Below are 25,042 nucleotides of genomic sequence, written 5' to 3' on the forward strand. Positions count from 1 at the left end.
CTTCCTGTTTTTATCATGCTCCTTTAATCGTTTTTTAGCCCCCAAATTATCTTAGTTCGGCTGACCTTGATATGTAGCCGCTTCCTCAAATCAGTGAATAGCTGTGTATGTGCGTTTGATTCCCCGAGCAGGTCATTTCGCTTCCAATCCTTTCAGTTGCAACTAAGCGCTCGTCCTGTGTCCCTCTCATATCCTTGTTTCGCTCGCACTGAGCACCCCTCCAAACCATGCACTTGAGGTAAACGGAGGTTTCCCTAGATGTGCTCCCAATTGAGCGAAAATGCACTAGTAGAAACCACTCTGCCTGCTTCGGCCAGCTTCCTCAGAGAGGAAGAAAGGAGAAAGGAAGGGCAGGGAGGTTAATTTCGGTATTTTAAAACGTAAAAAGGGAGGAAAGAGAGAGAAAAGAAGAGAAAGAGGAACGGAATGAAGGTTCACGTCAGTTCCCAGTACGAGTAGTCTCCGTGCTGTCCATTTCGCCAGTAGCAACGCAGGAAGCATAGAGTGAGTACACAGTCTCGCGCTCAAACCTAAATACCTTTAATTACGTGAGGAGCGCCTGGGTGGCTCTCCTAGTCAAGCAACTGTGAGGCAGAAGTCACAGAAACTTGGCCTCTGAGAGAAAACATGGATCCCAGCGGCGCAGTGCTGCCTCCATAGACACTGCTCGACTTAGATACAAAGTAGGTGAGCAGCTGCAGAGCTCGCACACCGGGATGTCCGTAATTGCACTGAGATAACAGTAATCATTTGTTAACGCCACTCCTAGCCAGAGGCGACACAAAAAAGCTGTGTGGCACCGACAGAGGCCGGGCGGTCGGTAGAGTTGCAGTGCGGGCATTTATGCTGCTCAGGTGTCGGCCCGAGTTTCCTGGGGCATTCCGCAAATCCAAACTCGTGCTCCGGACATGCACCCGAAGCTGTCCTAGAGCGTAAGCTTCTCACGGCGGATTATGCAAATTCTGCGCACTCCCATTGGCCGATTCAGCAGCATCTTCATCGAGGTAATTACCGATAATGCTACTGGAAACTAATATCGGTACCTTCTTCAACTGGATGATGTTGGGTGTCTGATCTCCGCAACAAACAGAAAATAAACATTACAAAAACAAAGCCACTCTTCACTGTGACAGTAGGGAATCTCTCCGTAGCCGCCCTGTTTCGGGAAAGTCTCTCACTAACTTGCAGCTATGCGTTTTTCGCCGCATCCACATCAGTATAGTCCACATCCCTTCGCGTTATTTCCTCTATCATCTCCGTCCTTCCCGTGCCCGCCTCAATTGACCCCGAGCCCTATTCTAAGCTGCAACAGTGCCCTTTTCTTTGTTTTATCGCCGCTCGATTGCCCCAACACCCATAATCCCCTCTCGCCTAAGGCGACCGGCCTGGTTATATAGCCTTGGACAAGCTGGAGAGCCATCTTGCCTTGGTGACTCTAGTGCAGGATATCCTCGGTGCTTAGTGCTGCCTCACAGATAAATTTATCTCTCTCTCTCTCTCTCTCTGCAACCAATTTTTCGTGATACTCGTGACGTAAGGCTGTTTTTAAGCAGAAGAGAGTATCTTTTGAATCGCAGAATATCAGTGCACCCAATCTTTTCTTAAAGTAAGCAAAAAGTCCCTATACAAGGGCAGTCGACCTCCACCATGCGAAAAGCTGTTTTGTTCTCAGTACGTGGCCGTGAGGACCGGGTCGCAGATTCAGAGAAAACGGTTCAATCTGCAAATGTCTCAGGATCTTAATGGCCTTCTGTCCGAATTTTTTGACAAGCTTCGACAATGAACGGTGGCACCACTGCTTCCTCCGTTCTCGGCAGGCGCCGTCACAAGGTTCTAAGAATGCAGCGCTGAAAGCACGAAGATGTCAGGACGTGCATCTTGGCCTAAGTAAGTCGCACCCAGCCATAGTGAAAAAAGCTCTGTGGTGCGATAACCTCATACGATCTGTCATACGTTTTCCGTACAATTGTCATAAAATGTTATACTTATGTCATTCACTCTTACTTACAGAATTATACATTTGTCATAAAATGTCACACTGTATTGCACAAATTGTCTGACATTTGTATGACAAACCCTGGACAAAGTTATTGCATCATACAGCTTTCTTTCTGCAAAGAGGCGTAGGACTCTCCTAGACTGGGGGGGGGGGGGGGGGGGAACCCGTAGCAGAAGAGGAACTAACTGGCCGTCTATTCGATCCAATGTGTACTTGTGTATTTTTCCGTAAAGACTACTGATATAAAGGACATTTTGTAAACCCGGCATTAAGTGAACAAGCAGTCAAGGTTAATTTCAGTCATGACAAAACAAGCGAAATTTGCACCAATTGGATGGGTTTGTATTCCCTTCACGCTTCACAGTGAAATATTTCTTAATAATCATCAAATCCGCATTGACATGGATCACTTCAGAGTGCTCATAAATAAACAATCGCTGCTTTCGCATCAGTGGCCAATTGTCCCGGCTCTTCATTTTGGCCCCATTCATATAAGATACGCGGTGAACACCGTTGCCAAATTCGGAAGCAAAATGACAATAAAAAAAAGAACAGGCACGCGCAGCTCTTTCTAACCTGGCAGCATCTCGAAACCACTAGGAACGCCAAAAGTTTCCAAATATAGTTTCAAAAGAAAAATGGCGAAAGGTCAAGGGGTCTCAAGAAAGCTAACGAAAAGTGACGAGGCCTGCATATACATTTGCAAGGGCCACAGGTCACGCCTCTCGACACCCGCGTACTACGGTCGTCTTGTCACGAGGGCAACGCTGATCGAATTCACGTGGCGACGCCATGAAACGACCCGTTTTTGTACACGGCCGGGGGAGATGGGCATAAAGTAAATGGTATACTATATCACTCTGTCATGTCCGAGCGATTTTTCACGCATCGAGGAACGTGTGAAGTTCGGCTGGGCTAATAATACCCCAACCTCGGTTCCACGCTCCCGCCTGGTCAGTCTAAACTAAGCCACCTGTCGTCCTTGCCTTCATTTTTCTTTTTATTGGATTTGATTCTCGCCCAGCGCGTTATATTTCCAGGAGCGGTGTGGGCCGAACACCCAGGCGCCATAATGGGAGACGACGTTCCAGATGGCGCCATTCGCTCACTCGGTGGAACCATACAAAATAAACGTCTAAAAATAAACGTCTCTTGTGTGCTCAACTGAGTGCTTCTACGCTTTTGCGGTACTGTTTCACTGTAAGAACAAACTCTTCTGGCGCTGCCCTGCAATCAGCATTTGTCGAATGGTGTTTTGGCGCGTTGAGTTTGTGCCGAGGGCGCAGGTTTTGTAAGGTGCTTGGCTAGCTCCCGTTAGCGCCTCCTCCGGGCTAGCTAAAATAGAATGCACTTTGACGGCATGACGGAAGACTTGACCTCTCTGCGGACCCGAGCGGCGCCGGGAGTATGTACGTTGAAAGGACTGCCGCCAAATTCGGACTGTCCGTGCTTCAAAAATAGCAAAACGTCTCCGGATTCATTGAACCGCGAAAGCAAATCTTTGCCGTCCCTTCAAAGGAATCGCCGGTGGAAAATTGGAGGCGTACGAGTCCGTCCCCCACTTTCTAAACGCATAACAAAAAAAAAACGTCGGCTGTGCTGAGTAAGAGCAGTCGCTTGCTTAGAAAGCCAGCGCCCTAGTTTAACGAGAGAACCCATCGAAGGTACGCTTGTGCTGAAATGAATGTTTGTCAGGGTCCTACATAGCTCGCGGCCCTCACGAACGCGATGAAGTGTGCCGACGTGACGCCGAGAAAGGCACCTAGCAGCACGTGACCCGCATTGGTTGCTTTTAAAGTCTGAAGCAAAGCGCATTTCGCAAGACTGTGTTGCTGGGTTACTGATGTTCTCGCCACTTTCTTTAATTAATGTTATATGAAAAATATATACCAGCTGAGGCATTGCAATCTAGCGGCTCACAGCGAGCCACCTGCATGAATGCCGACATGCGTATATTTGCGCAGAGGCAACCAAAAAAAAAAGGAAAGTCGGGAAGCACTGTGGTTGCGAAAAACCAGAATTTTCTCGCAACCTGACCGTGCAGTCTTGACGGCAGTGACTGCATGCCAAGCAGCGCCTCACGCCTCTCCAACGGAGAAGAAGAAAGTTGCTTTTTTTTCCTTGCCTAACATAGACATACTATATCAGCCAAAATTTCATCCAAGAATGTATATGCGAATAAAACAGCCTGCCACTATAATGGGTACCTTTTTCAAAACATTCGCTTCGCCAATATAGGCTCAAAAGTTGAGGACCATACATGCTCAAAAACTGCCAAAAATGCGATGACGCAAAAGGGACCGAATTATTTCTAACCGGCTTTCTTCTTGTACCGTTCAAGGCTTCGCGGTCACATTTCAGTCGAAAGGGAACCTCAGCATTTCCGTTTGTCCTAGCAACAACTCGTTAGCACCGCCTTCCCTAGTGGAATGTTTTTCGCGTGACTGAGCCCGCGTCATCGCGCTGAGTGGCGAGTGCTGTTTCACGAAGTCGTCACTGGCACCTCGCCGTGCGCAAATTCCGCTCGCGCCTACGTGCGTGAGAGCCAATCGACAACTTCAAGTTTCAGCGAGACCAATATTTCTCGTTTCTTTTTTTCTTTTTTCCAAACACGGCCGACTTAAAGCTGATGTGACTGCGCTTACCGCGCGGAAGGTATGCCAACAGACGTCCGCAAAAGTGGGCACAGGTCAGAGACAACGCCTTTGGAGTCGATGTTTGTGCGTTGTGCGTCGTTAGCTGGATTCAGAACTTCGGAAAACGACCTAAGTATCGAAGAATCTCTCTATTCAATGCCCGGTTGTGGGCTTTTAGAGTAAACGAAAAAGTATAATAACATTGAATAAGCGCACCCACTAAGTGGCGGAAACGCACTTGTTAGTTAGTTAGTTAGTTAGTTAGCTAATTAGTCAGTCAGTCAGTCAGTCAGTCAGTCAGTCATTCAGACAGTCTGTCTGTCTGTCTGCCTGTCTGTCTGTCTGTTTGCTTGTTTGTTTGTTTGTTTGTTTGTTTGTTTTCATCAAATGCTTCATGCCAGGGGCCTCTCGAGTGCCAGTATTAGAGTCTGTAGAGATAGCGTCAATAGTTAAATAGTTCAGTAGATCAGTTCTTCGACGGCTTTCCTCAAATGTTACACATAGGCCTGAAGCATGGTTTCGGTGCGAGTGTCTCCATGAAAAAACAACTAATGTGCAATAGCATAGGCATGCGGCGGATAAGCGCATTCTGCTTGGCTCAATAAACGCTGCAAACTCCAGTTATATAGATGTAGATAACAAGACTAGTCCTGAAAGCTTGCGTCGAAGAACGAAAGTAGGCAGATTATTTTGACACTTCAGCTTAGAAACACGAATGCTGTAGCCGTGGAAAGGGTGAATGAAAGGGATTCAACGGTGCTAGAAAGGTATCGCTGCCCTGGGTCCTGAATTGTGCTTGCGTATTCTAGTGTTGGACAACGAGGGTTAAAAAAGTAGGTTTTGCGGACATTGAGGCTAGATTTAAATGGCGACGAAGAAATCTAAGGCCGCTAGTGAGAGAAGATGTGAGAACAGACCAAGAAAGGTTGCGGCTTATGGTAATAACTTCATAATAACGCAAGAGAACACAAGACAAAAACAAGCCAGAAATAACGCAATTAGGAGTAAGAGTGCCCTCGACTGAAACAGACTGACAATGATTCGATAGTACTTATGGCGACTAACCACTTAATACTTCACCAGGGCGCAGTGTGGAGTAGCTGATTTTGTAACTGTGACGATTCCCCAAGGCAGCAGACGCCAAGGACACCGCAGGCGCCTTCTCAGAGGCACCCAGCTGCACGGGGGAAAGGGAAAAGATAATAAACGCTCCCCCGCTTTTCAAGGAGAGGGGCCAGTCTGACTCCCGCCAGCAACGTGTACTGTCGGTTTACGGGGCGCTCTTCCCGCGCCCTCGTTAGGGCACGTCGGTGACCCGTTTCGGCATTCGCTTCTAAGCTCACCCCCTTACAATACTATAACATAACCTACTTTCTGGTTTTGTGATTTTTGTAACGTAGATGGCAATGTCGGCACTGCTACGAATGGGATGATAGATTGCTCATTCATCGACGGACAAACAATTGTTAGGATATGTTGCCTTCCGAATAATTACTTTAAATTAGGAAAGTAAGGATCCGGAAAAAAGAGAATGCATTTCAATCGAACGGTTTTTAATGCAGGCGAACTGCTGTCGTTTAGTGCAAGCATACGTGCGTGTATGTTTTGTGCGTGCATGCATGCGTACGTGAGCGCATTAAAGGGACACTGAGGAGAACTCTATCATTTTTTTTTGTTAGCAAAATCTGATAGTTCGGCATTTTATGGCTTTGTTGCCGCTTGTCCGGGCGCGAAAGATGCATTTATTTCAAAGAAATTTGGATTCGAAGATGAAAAAGTTTTTCCTGCCGCTCTGATTCAAACTCAGGGAACTCTTATGACGCCACGGCAACTCTTATGACGTCTCAGAACGGAGTGACGTGATTCGTGACGTAAACGCAGACTCCGTGATTTCTGACGGCTAGCTGTGCGGTGCGCAACCTTCCTTTGCCAGCCTCAGAGATTCGTGGCTACCATGAAGTAATGAAAATTCCTCCAAGGTGGCGCCTCTTGCCCTAGGAAGTCATCACGCTTGTACTTGCGAGATTGGCCTGTGGCGGCGACACCTGTATTTTGGTTCTTGCTATTTTCTACATTACAAGAGCTTTGTTTTCAGTAAGAGTGGCGTTTTTGTGATCAGGAGCTGTTATTCTATCGATACAAGCCAACTTCAATTTCTCCTCTGTGTCCCTTTAAAGAGTGGGCGAGTCAACTCCTCGCGTGCTGAAGTGGAATATGCAGGAGTGACGAAGCCACTGCTCAGGGTACAAAACTTGAATTTCTTACCTTAAATGATGTATGTGTGTGTCTCAGAAAGAACACATTAATTTCAATAAACAGTGTGCCGGGACAAATAAAAGGAATGAAATATAAAATGTCCCAGCGCGTTTCATTAGTTTCAACACAGGAAAAGGAAGCAATCAGTGATTTTCAATACCAAGAGAGGGCGCCCCGATCGAATCAGTGCGGCTGTTATAAAGAGCACTGCAGTGTTGAGCTTAGGTAATCGCTCTTGTTTCTGAACAGCATGCGCGACTCGTGCGCACGTCCCATAAGCCAAAAACTTTGGCGGCTTAACTGCAGACAAAACATGTTGGCTTAACAAACGGCCGCCAGGCAAACGCATTTGTAGAACAAAAAAATGAATATTCGTTTTTCGTGAAAAGGAAATGGTGCACTATCTGTCTCACATCTCGGCGGACACCTGAACCGCGCTGTAAGGGAAGGGATAAAGGAGGGACTGAGAGAAGAAATTAAGAAAGAGGTGCCGTTTGTGAAGGTCTACGGAATAATTTCGACCACCTGGGGATCTTTAACGAGCACTGACATCGCCTCGCACGAGTTTTGAATATACATTGCATTAAAATCGACGCCGTCGGCTACGGTGCCTTTACGCGGCCAAATGAGACGTTTTATAGGGTTTCTTTTTAGATGGGTAAGCAAGACTTTCTGATTCTCAGTGCGGCCTTCGGACCTGCCGCAGTGGCTCAGTGGTTAAGGCGCTCGACTACTGATCCGGAGTTCTCGGGCTCGAACCCGACCGCAGCGGTGCGTTTTTATGGAGGCAAAACGCTAAGGCGCCCGTGTGCTGTGCGATGTCAGTGCACGTTAAAGATCCCCAGGTGGTCGAAACTATTGCGGAGCCCTGCACTACGGCACCTCTCTCTTCCTTTCTTCTTTCAATCCCTTCTTTATCCCTTCCCTTACGGCGCGGTTCAGGTGTCCAACGATATATGAGACAGATACTGCGCCATTTCCTTTCTCCAAAAACCAGTTATTATTATTATTATTATTATTATTATTATTATTATTATTATTATTATTATTATTATTATTATTATTATTATTATTATTATTATTATTATTATTATTATTATTATTATTATTATTATTATTATTATTATTATTATTATTATTATTATTATGCGACCGTCGGGAATCAGAAAAGCTCCGCACTCACAGCAGCTATAGTTTCAATTCGCATGCCGCACCTTTTCATTCCTGCCGTTCCCATCAGTTTTAGCTACCAATGCCGAACAATACAACGATTCAGCTGCAATTCTGCTTAAAAGCGATAGTTTTAAGGGTCCCGTTCTGCAGACTACCCGGCGACACCCGTTGTGAACGAAAAATCTGAATTGATCGATAGATAAGGTGGCTACGTAACACGTGAAGCAATGATTTTGAAAAGTGATGAAAACTTTAGAAAACTGGTTATTAGAAGGCGGGCACCACTCAGACAACATTAAGGTATGTAAGTATATAGAGCATATGAATTGCGCTAAAAAAGATCGGGCGAAATATTCAGGAATCAAACCTCTGACCCTCAGGTTGCGAGTCAGTCTTGTAACCCATATTCTATGCAGGCACATTCGTACATCTTGGTTAAAGCGGGTTTTGTACGTTGTGTGGTCTTTCACATAGTACGGAAACAGCGTCTGTGCCTTGAGTTGGCAAGAGCAGCCGCTGCTCAAACTTTTAAAGGCTTCATATAAGTGTTCCATATTTTTATTTTTATTTTCAGCGTTCAGTCATGAACCCAAGGCACACCATTCCTCCGGTGTCAGTGGTATCTGCCAGCTGACGAGGCGAACGATAAGAAGAGAATTGTGCCGATGGAAAAGAGTAATTTATTAGACGAGTCCAACCTTGTCTACGAGAACATTTGAAGTCGTGTGTACAGGTGTAAGATGAAAAGCAGCTTCTTCTTTCCCACCACTCGACTTTGCACGAAATGACATAAGTAGCCGATGTGGCATAAAACGCCAGCCCTCATCAACGTCATGCATCGTGCGCTTCTAAATTTCTACGCGATGCTTCCCCGGTGTAACCACTTTACGAGCTGCCCAAGTTTACTTGCGTCGATGTCCTTGTTTGTAAGCATTTGGCGTGAAGGCATGCAATGAAATTTTTTTTTTGTCTATTCTGCGTGGTTTACATTCACCTGAGCGCCGAGCGACCGATTGCTGCAGTAACGGGATCGCGGCATCGCATCAGCTTGGCTGATTGCTGAATAGTAGCGGAATGAAATCGTTATATTTCCCCGGCCCAGAACAGCAACACACCGCTTCCCCAAAGCGTGCATGTGGAGGTAAATGCCGTTCTTACTGGGATGATTACTAACGAATATTTCCCAAGTCGGCGTTTACGCCAAGACTGCGCAGCTCAATTATTTAGAATCGTACTGTGTTTATTTTAGGACCACATAAACCACTTTGGCGGGAAAGTACTGACTGCGTGACCACAGCTGTACGGTCATGCATGGCGGGTACTTAAACATAAGGTAAGAAATAAGTGTGTGCGAGAGACCTACATATCCTTTCAAACTGCAGAGGCAAGCGGGAAAACATCGCCGACCACCCTCCCATAAGCTTTCAGTCCAGCTGGGTGTGTTGGTCTGACTCATACGCTTCGCGTCGTCGAAATCATTAGTAGAAGCTAGAAGCCAAATTCATTACTCTTGGCGAAGTTCGCCCTAGCTAGGTGTGTGCGTATATTACTGCATTAAGCGCTCGACTACTGATCCGGAGTTCCCGGGTTCGAACTCGACCGCGGCGGCTGCGTTTTTATGGAGGAAAAACGCTAAGGCGCCCGTGTGCTGTGCGATGTCAGTGCACGTTAAAGATCCCCAGGTGGTCGAAATTATGCCGGAGCCCTCCACTACGGCACCTCTTCCTTCCTTTCTTCTTTCACTCCCTCCCTTACCCCTTACCTAACGGCGCGGCTCAGGTGTCCAACGATATATGAGACAGATACTGCGCCATTTCCGTTCCCCAAAAAAACAATTATTATTATTATCAGTGTGGGCCTCGTTTCCTGGCCATCCTTTATGGGCTATGTAATTGGAGGGTTAAGTGGCCGGAGGTCGGAGCGAAGGAATGCGAGAGGAAAAGACGAGAAGCAGAAGTGTAAGGGGGAGGAAGAGGCGCCCTGCAATAAAACCACCAGCGGAACCGCGAGGAACTAGCGCTCGCGTAGGAGTTTGAGAGGAAAAGGGAGAGGGTGAGAACGTGGGGCGCGACATCGGAAGGACGCCATTCAAAGGCGAAAATCAAAAGCGAATTTGAGAGAGAGAGAGAGAGGGTTTATTGATAGGAAAAGCAGAGAGGTTGGCCTGAAAAATAAATATCTGGCCTGCTACTCTGCTCTGGGGGACGGGAAGAGGAGATAAAAGAAGGTCACGATGGGGGACGATGATGATGGGAGGAGGAAGATGAAAAACTACTTTAAAAAAAAGAAAGAAAAAAGACACACTTTCTGACATCACAAACGCGAGACAAGGTCCGTGTCGCTCAAAAAGCGTGAGAGCGTTCGCTTTGCCTTTACAGTTCTAAAACTATCTGGCCAAGCGCCGAGGATCAAATCCTCAGAGAGGAGCGATGTGTCCATAGGCTTCAGAGCAGATGCGAGTATGAGTCTTTCACGTGCATACGCTGGACACGCCACTAAAACATGTTCTATAGTCTCTAGCACGCCACATGTGGTACATTTCTTGGGAGTCCGCTTGTCCTATTAAGTGCAAGTATTTGCGCGTGAATGCCACGTTTAAACGCAGTCTACGGATAACGCATGCAATAGGGCGAGATATTCCGCGAGTTAAATATTCCGTGCAATATTTTTTGTCCGCCATTTTTACTTTGTCCCCGTCCCCTACTTCCCGCTACATATGGCGGCGCTTCTAAAACCGAAAATATACTGTTCAGTGTGACATCGGTAATGGTGTCGCTTCTTATACGGTAAGCGGTCTTCGGGCTGTTGCAATTATGTCCAGACAGTCGGTGCCATGTTCTCTGATCTCCCCTGAATAACAATCCTTGGCTTCGAACCACCGTCGAATTACCAGCGACCAAAGTTTTCGCCTTTTTGCATTAAAGGCGTCGAAAAACTCATTAAATGGCACTTCGCCAGCTTTTCTATATCGTGACTGTACATTCGTTATCGTATTTCGAAAGTTTGAAGACTTGTCTTTCTTACGCAGCAGCGACGACGGCATCGTATTTTATTTCCCAGCCGTTAGCACGCATGACTCCAATGATGCTGCTACCAACGCCCCGATCCTCCTCTCAGTGATCCTCGGTGCTGCCGCAATGTGGCGATTTTTTCGTAAAAAAAAAAGTGGCTAAGGGTCAGCTAATGTTAAGCCTTAAATATCTCGAAGCGAAAAGGTTCGGTGATGCTTATGGTTTACCTTATGGTTATGCTTTATGATTAGGCTATGGTTATGTTTACGGCCTTTTCATTCTTCCTTCGCAACTGCTCAGCAATTCCCGAACTTTCACCATATTGGCTACTCTCAGCCGACATGGCCGAACGTCGCTGTTCAGCTTCCTTTTCACGCCGTTTAGCGAGACGTGCTTGTCGTACTTCTGGCCTTTCAGACTCGGCTTTGCTGAGTCGTTTAGCGAGACGTTCTTCTCGTTGTTCGGGTGTCTCGGACGCTCGTTGAGCTTTCAGCCTTTCATTTCTTCGCTCCTTTTCAGCCAACTCCCGTGGTAGCACTTCTGTATCGGTAGTATCTCTCTTCTCCTTCCATGTTGAATGCGCAGCACGCCTATTCCCTAGCAAGAGGTTATATAGTCAGCCACCTAGATAAACATGCCCTTGCGGCGAACGTCAAACGATGACGCATAGCGCGCGGCAGTGGCCACCTGCGCCGCGCGTGACGTCAGGCGAGGCAGCGGCGAAAGGTCAGGCGACGGAGTCGGCGGCGACCTTCTTGCATTGGGAGTGGTGCACACTTTTCAGGAACTCAAGGAAGCCTACCTCACAAATCAATACACGAGGCTAGCCCAAACGATGTCGGGTCGGCACTTGCTAGCCCGCCTTCACATCCAACATGATTTTCACATTCAGGAGCGGGTCCGAGTGCCCGAACTCTGGAGACGCGTCGTCAGAGTTCGACCCCTCCCCACTAAGATGGACAAGGAGGATCATAGTTGTCGTCGTCAGGCTAGGGCGGAAGCCTTAGCGCACCACTATGGCAACAAACATGGTGTCTTTTACGTAGATGTAGCTGGGCCTACCCACGGGGGGTGGTACACGGCCGCGGTCATACATCAAGAAATACAGGTGGATGGGCTCTCCTTTCGAACCCCAGGCACAACACAAGCTGAAGAGGTTGCCATCGCCCTAGCTGCTTCTGATTCAAAATCCAAACGCATAATAACAGACTCGCGTTCGGCATGTCGCAGTTATGAGGCTGGCTGGATAACTCCACTAGCTGAGCGAATACTAAGGAACTGCAGCCGGGATACCGATCCTACACCCCGGGCCATCAGGGCCTAGCAGGAAACGACGCTGCAGACGCGGCGGCCCGAGCACTCATTCACCGGGCGTTCCCATTGGCTCCTGAGCACCTGGAACCTGAAGGTAGCTACTTACTCTCCTTCAAAGCTATCACATCCTATTATAAGGATAGGCATCGCCTCTACCCGGCCCCTGCAAAGGGACTGGGGAAAGCAAACGAACGCGTTCTACTCCGATTATTCACGAACACAATGCTGTGCCCGGCAGTACTAAAACACTTAGATCCCGCGTTCACTGGCAGGTGCAAACACTGTGGGGAGGTGGCTGACACCTACCACATGGTTTGGGCTTGCCAGCGCAACTCAGCTCTCTCCCCCCACCCCAACCCTACCAGAGAGGAATGGGAGGCGGCCCTGCTTGGCTGTTCGGACCTTCAGGCCCAAAAGGCTTTGGTCAAGAGGGCTAAGCTGGCGGCTTCGACCAATGGGGTTCCGGAATAAGGACTCCACCCATTGCGGGGCTCTTTAAAGAGCCTCACCTCTTTCATTAAATAAAGGCTTTTCACCGCTACCGCCGTGCGTGATGTCACTCGTGCTCCGACATACGCCGGCTCGCGCGAAGCGCGGTGTTGACTAGCGTAGTGAAGCTTTTCGCTTCAGAATTGCGACCAAGCTGAAGTACGTTCGCCTATTAGCAAAGGGACATCGGTGGCTCTGCCAAGCACAACAGGAAACTATTTCAGAAAGAAAAGCGCCAATGTGAGGAAATCACAGATTGGTGAGTAAACACAAATAGCTAGGGTGGCTGAAAAGTTTCAAGAGAGGTTTATTAAGAGTGCTATAGTTTTTCCAGAGCTATTTTGCGTTCATTTCTTATAGTGCCCTGCAAATGCACATCCGTTGTAGTGTTGCATGAACGATTAAAGCGCATAAAAAATTTTCACTGCGGCCGCGAGTTTTTCACGTCATCGTACGATGAAAACCACCAACCGCATAGCTCTTGTTCTTAGAAATGGGAATGTCGGGATACCTTATGTCGATGCTTTTTTCGAATCAATTATGCTGTAAACCCCTCAAATTTCAGTGAATCTTCTTTTCGACACAGCGAACGCATGTGACCCACCACTGACTACGACGAGTCGTTGCATCTAAAGTCATAGCGCCCTGCGCACACATCTAGGTAATTCTGCAATTTCTGGCTAACGAGATGGTTGCGTCCGAGGGAGTGTTACAGGAAGCCGACTGGCGAAGTCGAGTTAGCCATCCTGTTATTTTCCACCCACTTCATCGCATGATGATATGCGGCATCATAGGGAATGGCCTGCCATAATGTTCGCGGCGAACACGTTAACGGATGCCACAGAGATTCCGATGTGGTTCGATGACCTGCAGTGTAGGCCTACCATGTCGCACCAAACAGGCGCGAGAGCCCTGGGTTAGTGAGTTGGGCATCCTCGAAATTGCTCAATGAGTTGGGCATCCACGAGGGACCCGCCGCGGTGGCTCAGTGGTTAAGGCGCTCGGCTAATGACCCGGAGTACCCGGGTTCGAACCCGACCGCGGCGGCCGCGTTTCGATGGAGGCGAAACACAAAGGCGCCCGTGTGCTGTGTGATGTCACTGCGGGTTAAAGATCCCCAGGTGGTCGAAATTATTCCGGAGCCCTCCACTACGGCACTTCTTTCCTCCTTTCTTCTTTCACTCCCTCCTTTATCCCTTCCCTTACGGCGCGGTTCGGGTGTCCGCCGAGATATGCGAGACCGTTACTGCGCCATTTACTTTCCTCAAAAACCAATTTTCATTTCCTGGAAGGCGCCAACAGAACCGTGTGGTCCTCTTTAAGAGGGCGCAGTCAATTATAGTGCGGAACCACTACTTCACGAGGTTTAACCGGATCACCGAGTTCGTGTGAAGCTTGACCTTGGGATCGACCTTGGGCAACCCATAATTCAATAAATATTCAAATAAATTAAATAAATATTGTCGTGACTGTGAGTCCAACCCGCGGCAAAGATCAGCTTCGCTGGCGACTGCACGAGATCACGATGCTATCGCAGGAGAGAACACGCCTCGGGTTAAACTGCCACACACTATTGCGCCGTACATTCCTCGTCATCTTATTCATCAACTAATACTCCTATCAATTACCCGCCGTGGTGGCTCAGTGGTTAGGGCGCCCGGCTACTGATCCAGGGCTCCAGGGTTAAAACCCGATCGCGGCGGCTGCGTTTTTATGGAGGCAAAACGCTAAGGCGCCCGTGTGCGGTGCGATGTCAGTGCACGTTAAAGATCCCCAGGTGGTCAAAATTATTCCGGAGCTCACCACTACAGCACCTCTCTTTTCCTTTCCTCTTTCTCTCTATCCTTTACCCCTTCCCTTACGGCGCGGTTCAGGTGTCCAACGATATATGAGACAGATACTGCGCCATTTCCTTTCCCCCAAAACCAATTATTATTATTATTATTATTATTATTATTATTATTATTATTATTATTATTATTATTATTATTATTATTATTATTATTATTATTATTATTATTATTATTATTATACTCTAATCAAATTAATATTCAGGATTTGAGCTATGTGGCGGCTTTGACAGAGTGACAAGAGACAGACAGGAGTGACAGAGAGACAAGGCGCTGCATGCGTAGGCGTGGACAACGTTGTGGCAGATACACAGCACTAGAGCAATATGCGTTGGCCTTGACAACATTGCTGCAAAAAAGCGGCACTGAGGCATACGCCGCCGGCGTACACTGGGTAAATTTGTATTGACGATGAAAAAGTTGAAGGCGCGCATAACTGGCTTATTGGGTCAGTGGACATCTAGATCGCGTTTTGAGGTACGCGGCGGTGTTGTGCACCTCCAAAAAACTGCTTTCGCACAGTATTTCGTGCTTAAAGGGGCTCTGAAACACGTTCCCAGGAAAGCACGTCAACTCGCTCAATCACTGCATTGTGTTGTCATGAAAACCTGAGCCAAATAATACACTTCTAGACGCAGCAGAGGACCCACAATCACGCGCGAAAGTTGGCGACCCATTCCCGGCGACTTTTTCATGCTCGCACCCCCCTCCGTCGCTCGCACCTGCGTATACATGTTGAGAGGTGGCTACTGGTTAGATTCTTTCAGACGTCAGGTCGCGGCCAATAAGCCGCGTAGGTCCGGCGGGTCAGGAAGCTCTCCCCGGGAGGTGGGGTCGGCAGAGGAGCGCCGACCTTTCAGCGTGCAAAATGCGACGAGAGGAGAGGGAAAGCGCGAAGACGCAGAATTTCGAATTTTGACTACAGATAACTCAGCTTCTACAAAGTGCATTAGAAAATTTCTTGCTGGAAAGTATTCGTGAAGAGGCGTGCTTTAACATCCCAGCCATACTGGAGCTGTATTAGAGCCCCTTTCAGAGGCCCTTTAACAATGGTAAACTGCCACCCAATTTTTTTTTTCCCGCCAGCGCTGGGCGGCAGCGCTTCCGCATTTTCGAGTCAAGGCCTCGGCGTTTCCGCTGGGAAGACTCACTCTCCCTTGCAGTTCCCTCTCCTCAGACTGGTGCAGACTTCCTCCTCCCGGCCACTCTCGGCCGGCACCGTTTGCTCTCTTCCTCGGGGCGCCGTTCACCGTGGCCTTCAGAGCGTGCACCGAGGGGACAGTGACCGCGTTTTCCTTCCACCGTGCGCTGCTTTGCTGGCCGCGATTTTATCGCCCATACACAGCGCCGCATGCACCGGCTCTTGCGGCATCGCGGATTAATGGCTCGCAGATGCTAATTCCTTTCCCAGTGAAAGCGTGCCTCCGGAACGGAAGGAACGAGCCGCAGTGGAGCGACGATTGCAACAGGCAGAGGCGATCTGTCACTATCCAGCCAGCTGCGTTGCACTCTTTAGTGCGAAATAACTAATCCGGATGTTCAGAGCCTAGCAAAATCGCCTCTTTCCGATTGCATGTCCAAGACGATGTAGTGCTCCGTCCCGCGGCACTGCCCGCTCATCGTCGTATTCTACGTGGCACTAATACATGCTTTCGCACTGATTCTAATGTAGTAAACATTCTCTGTAGTTTATTTGTTAAATGTGGCCCGTTTACAGAGATTGCCAACCAACATTCAGCCAAGCCGACTCAGAGTCCACCACTGGCTTATAAAATCATCCGACACCATGCAGTGGTATAAGTCGGGCACACTTACAACGAACGTGACGGTTATATCGGACGGCGTTTGTTGTATCCGAAGTTGGTAGTAAATGGACTTGTAGTAATAAAGCAAAATTTCTAAGTCCTACAAAAGCGCCGTTTACTTCTTACAACAGACATTTAAGCGCGTCTATTTCTTCAAATCAGACCTTATTGCGGAGCTTTCCATGGCTCTCGAGAGTCATCATATTCTCGCACCGTCACCTTTGCTGCATCAAGGTGTATTGTTGGGCAAGTTTGTGAGACATTCTGTAGGAAAACAGCGCAAAAAAAAAAACGCAGGGCAGGACAGGAGGTTAGCCAGCGCTCGAGTCTGTATTTCTTGTCCTGTGTTTTTTTTTTGCGCTGTTTTCCTACACCTTTGCTGCCACAATCTGTTTTAGCAACGCGATATAACCAGTCGCAGTAGCATAATTAACTGAAGTTGCTGGCAGGTCGGCCTTCCTATCCAGATTCCTGGCGGATGTGGACTGCTACTACTTCGCGTAACGTCTCGGTGACGTCAACATTCACACCAGCCAAGTCATCCCAAGAAGCATCCTACCAGCTTTGAATCAATGACTCCAAGCCGCAAATCGACATGCGTCTCATCCCGTGGGTTGTCTACAGCCTTAGCTGTCGTTCGTGGGTCCATGCAACGACGAAGGGGGCACGGTGCATTCGCGTACAGAACATCTCAGCTGCACTGTTTGCTGCCTGCGCGCTGTCTGCCAGCTGTAGCACCATGAAGTGCGCATGGACAGCCGACTGAGCAGGCGACGCATGCCACTTAACCAGCGGGGCCAGCAAGACATTCAAACTTCTCAAATCGCACCCGTTGGCAGATCTCGGACCGTGCGCAGAATATAGCTTCGCTTTCCACGCTGCCCCTGCATCGTGCCCGCCGCGCTTCTCGTGGGTTAGACGCTTCGCCCAGCGAGCACATATGCACTGAACGATTGACCTTGAAAGGCCATCGGCGCGAGATTGCCTACAGTTTCAGTGCCGCCTTTATTAATGCTTTTCTGGGTTCTCAGTGTTCTTATCATTGGGGCTGAATGACACTATTCGGTCTCCGCTCTTGCTGGTAGTGCGAGTTTTGCGACTGCTGGGTTTCCCCAGCAGTCGCAGGCTTTCCCCGCAGCAAAGGTTTTCCCAGCAGGCGTCCGTTCGCTATGACCGAGTGGTGCGACTAAAGTTGTTCGTCGTATCTGAGATGGAGTCCCGTTGTCCTAATACATATTTTGACAGTAGCACCACCCTTGTTCGTTTTAAGCGAGTGTTCGTTATATATGCGGTCCCAATAATTGTGCTCGAAAATATACCAGCTCTCCAAGCTACCAAGCTTTAAAAAAATTATGCAGTGCCCTAGCCCCGTGGAAACAACTGAAGGCTGTTGAGAGTCTTATGAACTAGTTTGAAGTCTTTTTCGTTCTAAAAAGTTAGTGCAATATTAAAGAGTAATTAACTAGCTTTTAAAACATTGGCGTCAGTAATAAATGTCGATTCGGAAGTCATAAATCTTTAAAAAGCAGCTCTTCTCCGGAGCGCTAGACGGGTCTTTAAATGTGCATTGAGCGATAGATATGCGCTAGTTTTCTTTAAGGTTTCTTTTAAGGCGTAAGTTTAAATAAAGGAGCCTGGATGATACAATGGTGCAAGCTATAGCATTACCGGCAGATGTTTTTCAAGACGATCTATAACTTCTGAATTGATTCCTGAAGCCAATATATAAAAATAAGCTATTTAGTCCTTACTAATTAATTGACGTTGGAAAAAAGATAATACTGCCGGTTGGGTCCCGCGACTTTCGACAGACCTCAGCGAATTTCAGTGGGCTATCACACGCCGTTTTTTTTAGAAGCTTGGTTACGGTTAGCGGGGCCACCTGATATAGGATGGATTACGGAAGCAGCATGCGTGTCAGTTAAAGAACTGAAGTTGCTGTCGAGAGAAGTAGTACACGAAGAAGTAGACGCCGTTTCGCGGCTGTGAGTTTTTTATGCACTTACCTTACATTGTCGTACACGATGAAAAAGTGTGAGGATAATTAAGGCGCCAGGGACACAAGAGAGGAAGCTGATGACCGAACAGCGCGCAAAAGTCCAACGCAAGTATAGTTTAGTTAGCGAATTCTGCCGGCAGAGTTGCGGCTAATTTTAGACCGCGAATGTTAAGCCGAAGCCTCATTCGAGGCCCCCCCCCCCCCCCACCACCACCACCACCACCACCACATTCCCCTCATGACGCTATCGGACACAACCCGTCCCCAGATGCGTATTCATCAGACAAAAAAAAATTAAAGCAGGTTACACACGTACCTTCCACATCACAGCTACCGGATGGCTGGCTGCCTGAGCCGTCGTGAAAACGCGTGCGTTAGGCACGGCGATGACGAACGTGGGAAATAACGTTAACGGCTGTTAACGGCATTTAGCAAATATGTCATCATCTATGAATGTGTGTGATGTTCTAAACAAGAGAAAAGAAATCCGAGGAATAAGCGGTGAGTGAGTGGCGCTAACTCCTAAAGGTGAGGAAATAGCCAGTGTAAAAATACTGGTACCAGAGACATCGACATTCTTGGAATCGAAGGCGAGGACTCAAACTTCGGACGGGGGCAAATTGTTGCGAAGGTCTGATTCTCGCTGTTTCCAGCGGCTTCAGCAGGACCGAACTTTATACTCTAGTCTCCGCTAACGAGGTCATATACATTTTTGACTTCGTTGACCACTTCACTTAAATGCAACCCGTATGACACAGAAACATGTATACGCCTAGGTGTCTCGATGCCTGCGTAGGACCACTTTCCTTGACAGTCGTCGTAGTGGAAGAAACTTTGAAATGCGACATATTTTTTTTTTTTTTGGCTAGACGGTATTTTCTCCGACTATAACGCCATGTGCCCTTCTGAAACAAGGGAGTAATCACTTCCTTATTACAAAACAACTCAGTCTTGGGGGCTTATAGCTAGTGTAATACAAGGGCGCAAGAACATACAGTAGACAGGACGGGCGCCAAATACCGACTGATTATCTCGAAAAACCGCTTATAATCAAATGAGAGTACATATAAAAAACAACAAACACAAAAAACTCAGAAAAGGATCAAACAGATTAAAACGCGGGCACTGAACCGTTCAAAAAGGCAATGTCTTCATCTGTTGTCATACTGACGGCTTTCTCGCTGCACATGGGGCCCCGTTGCTTGATCAAGTATGTGCCACCATTATTTCTGTTTCCAGCCTATCATGCACCCAACCAAAGAATTTATCTTTTTCAAAAAACGTACAAGAATGACAACGTTTATATAGTGTGTCGCAATGTGGCTACCATAACCATTCTTCACCTACGTTTTATGCCGTCTCGCCCTATCATTAAAGCACCGGCCAATCTGCCCGTGCTATGTCTCTTCTCCAAATAGCTCAAACCAAAGTCTTACCTTGGGGGGATTCCCCGAAACTCTGGACCAACACCCGCCCTTTTGTTTCAACTATTCCCTTTCCTCGTCCAACATAATTTTTTTATGATGCATGATGTCAAGTTATGTTCTCAATCTCGCCGAAAAATTGCGCTTCCCTAGCTGATTTTGAGGCAGCAGCAAAGGCTTCCGGCGATGCCAAGTGACGCTGCTCTTTCCACTCGGCTGCGTGGGTCTGGTTTTGGTATGTTGGAGTGAGAATGGGCAGCCTTGCCGTAACCTTGAATGCATCATCCCGGCTCCGAACCTCAATCATGGGCCTCCTCGAGAGGCTCACTGCCGTGGATGGCCTACGCCGCGTCATCTACGCCTCGGGGCAGCGTGGGGTAGATGGGGGGCCCCTCCAGGAGGCCTGCTCGGTAGTGCAAGGTTACGCTCGGGAGTGCGGTCTGGAATGCGCTGGGAACAAATCAGAACTCTTACACATTACAAAGAGTAGAAACCTAGGCGCGAACATGCAAATTTACGTTAACGACACCCAGATACTAGTGGTGGAGACGCTTCGGGTATTGGGATAACAAATTAATAACAGAAGTAGCAATGCCACGGCCTTGCCGAAAATAAAGTCCATCTGGGAACATATTAGTAGATTAGTAAGATGATTGACAGGATATTAGACAAACACGGTGGGATTTCCGAAAAAGAAACCGTTCGCCTGGTTCGGGCGTTCATCGTGAGTCACGTGGTGTATGCGGCGCACTACCTCAAACTGAGGAAGAGCGATCGCGGGAACCTCGAGGCGATTATTTGGGCGGTGGTTAGAAAGGCGTCAGGACTCCCTGCCAAAGCGTCTACGGAGCGCCTGCTCCAACATGGCGTCCACAACTCGGTGGAGGAGCTGACTGAGGCCCAGAGAACAAGCCGAATTCCCAGGCTGTCGGTGACCAGCGCCGGCAGACAAGTCATCCGGTACCTCAAACTCGCACTGCTCCCCACCACCGAACGCAGAATCGGCATCCCGGAGATATAGAAAAATAATTTTACAGTTAAGCCGCCCCCAAAAATATGAATTAGGAGTATAATGAGGGGAAGCGTGAAGCCAGGGCAAAATTTATTCACATTTACTACCGGAATAAGACAGGCATAGAATACGTGGATGCAGCGGGTCCAACCGAGGATGGCACCTGCACTGTTGCGGTGGTGCACGAGGGAAATCAGGTGAACGAGCTCTCGGTAGAAACTAGCTAAGCGCTAATGTTGGAGGATGTGGCGATTGCACTGGTCGCCACCCACTCCGACGCAGCGTACATAATGTCGGACTTGCAGCAGGCCTGCCCAAATTGCTTGCGGGGTAGGATAGTGCCACTCTCCCGCAGAATACTGTTGCCATTTGAGAGCAATTTGGATTCGGCGATTCGGCCCGGTCACCATTGGGTTCACGGAAACGAGGCCGCTCGGATGGCTGCCACTGTGCGCTTCATTTACACGCAACGTTGTATAAGCCGGGCAAACTTTGAATGCTCTTCGATCGCCTTCGTTGTAAAGGAATTGTCTACTGTATATCGCGTAATGAGCCGTGGCACAAATAAATCATTGAGCAGAAAATACCTCGTGCAGACACAATCAGCGTCCTTGCTTCCCTCTCAAGCACCCATCCACTCACGGCGCTACTTAAATCGGTCACCTTCGACCATAAAGGAAGCCTTCCGCGCGCGTCCGCATCCATACGGACGCCGGCCCGGTGGCGCAGCCGGACCAGCTCCTCTTGCCCAGCGGGAAGACCGGCGACACCGCTCCGCTCCGTGCACCGGCATCCCTTCCCTCTCGGAGCGGAGGCACCGTGGTCGGTTCCTGCTTCTTCCACCGCCGCCGCCAGTGCGGAAGATGTCGAACCGGCATCGCCGACCTCGGCACCGCCGACGTGCGTCTCCGTCGTGGCCGCAGCGCCGCCGAGGTTGTTCACCGCCCAGCGCGAAGGAGGGAAAGGCGGCACGCCGCTGCCGGGTCTGCAGGGGTTGCTGCCGCCGCAACAAGGCCGCGCCAACTTTCGCTTTTCTCCGCGCCAAGATGGCGGCGAACGCCGTGCAGCAGGAGTGCGACGACGACGATGCCCTGAGATGCGTCACGCCGTGAGTGCATGCTTCCTTCCACGTTCACGAAGCGCGACGGTTACTGAAAGCGTGACACCCCCGTGTGTGGATGTGCCGCACGTGTGTGGTGCGCGTTAGGGTTCGTCTCCTGCGCGGATGCGGCGAATCCATGAGGGAGAGCGCCGCCGCACCCGTCCTGCTCGTGTCGCATCTCCGTGTTCCGGTGTCTTACGTGTGAAGCGAAGGGGAGCCGGTTTTGTGCTGCTGCAGGATACCTCTCCCAGGCATTTATACAAGCATCTGCATATGCGAACAGCTCCGGTAACCGAGAACGTTGGCAACTTTACTTTCTCTAGTTATCTTTGTGAAGGGTGGGGCGCGTGTAAAGTGTACGCTCCAGCCAAGGTGTCAAGGCACAGTGGTTACGTTCGGAGCCAGGATAAAAGTTCATGGTCCAGCTTCAGGAAATCTGAAAAAAGTTTCTGACTCAGCGCATTCTGGCAGCCTGAATCTTACCGCTTGGGAGGAAACAGTATAAGCCACGGACGGGAAGACCGAGGATGAGATGAAGATGACGATACAGAGGCACCGCTGAACTGACCTAGTTTGAGAAAGGGTGCGGGCACAGTATCGGTGGACGAGACCGCGCTGCGAAAGTTAGAAGCTATTATAGAGCGGTTCCTTAACTTTCCTGGATATTCAATTGCAGCTAAATTTAACTACTCGAATTTACCGTTTGTGCAGTTACACGAGTCTCATCGGATAAAACAACACTGCTGTAGTGGAAGCACCAGGACTTAAGTATGGAGGAGACTACGAAATTTCTTTTTCGTTGTCTGCTATATCGAGCACAGAACGCTTAATGCTGGCGCGTGTACATAGGCGGAGACTGGGTGCCTCAAGGGAGTTGCCCTGGGCATGTCCGTATCGCTAACTCACTTATATTGAGACGGAGCTGCCTAAGGAGCGCTCTTGGGAGGATATAATAGCATGTAAATACGTCTCATCCGGAAAAGAAATTAAATACCAAGGGAACGAAATTTGAATAACATCGTTAGGGTAACTTCATCAAAATGGTTTTCTAAGGTCGAGGATATCAGAGATGGCGCATGGGCAGCTACGGTGCATGCTGTGCTAACCTGACCGTACCGAATTCTTGGAGATCAGCGTGATGACGACTTCCGATGTATGCCACGTACCATAATCATCAGAATCACACAACGACGTTACTGTGCTGTGACACTCGAGTGATACCAGAGCTTGTGGCCTAGACCGAGCTCGCGAGTTCTTTGGCATGCAGATTGCATTGCACAGCTCAGTCTCTTAGAATTCGTGTAGCACGGACAGGATGCGTTGAGTCAACGACGCCAGAAGTACCACATGTTTTTTTTTTTTTCTAGCGGCTGCGTAAAGCCTATCACACACGGCTGCTGTGCAGATTTCTGCAGCCCCGGCAGCTACTGCTTGAAGCTGTTTAGGCCCGCCCTCGCTTTGCAATTATATCCAACGATCAACTTAACGGAGCCTAAAGCAGCTATTTTATCCAGCCTAAGTTTTGAGCACTAGATGGGTGCGGAAAGAAAAGCGGAAGGTCCGAACAGAAAGGAAAACATCCCATTTGTCATCTCCACTCAAGCAGGAAAGGGCGAAGGGCAAGCGGAAGTAAAAGTAATCCTAGCAAAGGGATGGCATGAGCGTACTACGTGCGGGCGTCCATGCGTGCTGCCTGCGCGCAGCCGGAAGACTGCCAGGGCCGGTTGACTTCACACCAGGGCGACAGACACCACAGCACCTTTCTTACGCGGACGGTTCACAAGATGTACGGCTCAGCACATTCGGTTGACCCTTCGCTGACCTGCTCACACGAAGCTAGGAAAGAAACTCAGAGATGTGAAGTAAAGAAGGCAACACCAAGTCGGTGTCAGTGATGGTGTTTCCACGCATCTCAGGGCAAAAGACAGGCGCGGCACCGTGGAATCCTGCCAATCAGGGTGACCTGGGGCAGCACCAGTGGCCCGTCCATCATTGCGAAACGCATTCGATCCAATTAGGCGGAGCCACCGCTGCCCGAGCGAGCTACTGGTGCAGAGGGCACGCACCCACTCGTAGAGAGAGAAGGAAAAAGAAAGCGGGGGAAAGGCGGAGTGGAGAGGGGGAATGCGCGCCGCCGTCACAACGAGGGCGAATTCGGAACGCACCGCGCTCGGCGACGTCCCACTTTCGCTCTTAGCTCCGTGTGGGTCAGTGTGCCAAGCGGTGGCCACCGCGGCGCTATGAACGGACTTCGCCCATTCGCTGCAGCGTCGGCGAAGCAGCAGTAAAGTCGGGGCTCAAAATTCCCGCTTCTTGCCTAAGAGTGGCGATGGGCGCCCAGAGAAAGGATGTCAATTTCATTTTCCCAGGGTACTTACTGTTCGTGCTGGAAATTTCTGCCAGCGTGCAGGGTGCCGAATAATGTGAGGGTTTCGCGCTGCTGCATGCAGAGCTCACTCAGACAACAGTTGTATTCGCGACCGTGGCTGATATATCGATCTCGGATAGTTCGAATCATTGGCTATATCCAACACACAGATCCCCACGAGAATTAAATGTGAAAATATAGGAAAGTCGCGCTCTATATCGAACTCCAATTTTGTCGTCCATTCGATACATCGAACTGCGCTGCGTGCCCCTGCAAGTGGCGCTTCTCCACACGACGCTCTGCGATCACTTTTCACGCGCGGAGACGAGTCGGCTGCGCGGCCTTGGACACATGCAGGCAGCGCTAACGCAGTGGAACCGGGGAACGAGATGAATGTGTGGTGGCCTTGAGGACGGTCTTCGATCACATCGCAATAATGCGGCAAAGCCAACCTGACTAAAACCTAGAGGAGGCTCTCTCCTGTCGCTTCTCGAAGCCGATGGCTTTCTGGAAATCACCTGTGCCTTAGTCTTAATGAGCGACTGTTCTATTTACGGAGCACTGGTGACAAAATTAGACCTGTCATGATAGGCAGCGTTCAGTT

General features: G+C 49.0%; 1 protein-coding gene across 3 annotated transcripts in view; it reads left to right on the plus strand.

The window, feature by feature from the left end:
* LOC144128139 (flavin-containing monooxygenase 5-like) overlaps positions 1-25,042 on the plus strand; it is a 113,246-nt gene that overhangs the window by 45,009 nt on the left and 43,195 nt on the right. The window contains exon 1 of one of the 3 annotated variants that reach the window (XM_077661234.1): positions 21,925-22,076. The exons of the other annotated variants lie outside the window; for them this stretch is intronic. Within the exon in view, the coding sequence (XP_077517360.1) occupies positions 22,015-22,076 (62 nt within the window). The 5' untranslated portion in view covers positions 21,925-22,014. Of the gene's footprint in view, positions 1-21,924; positions 22,077-25,042 lie in introns of those variants that run through there. 3 annotated transcript variants of the gene reach the window in all.

Source organism: Amblyomma americanum, chromosome 4, assembly GCF_052857255.1.
Source record: "Amblyomma americanum isolate KBUSLIRL-KWMA chromosome 4, ASM5285725v1, whole genome shotgun sequence".
Classification (NCBI taxonomy): domain Eukaryota; kingdom Metazoa; phylum Arthropoda; class Arachnida; order Ixodida; family Ixodidae; genus Amblyomma; species Amblyomma americanum.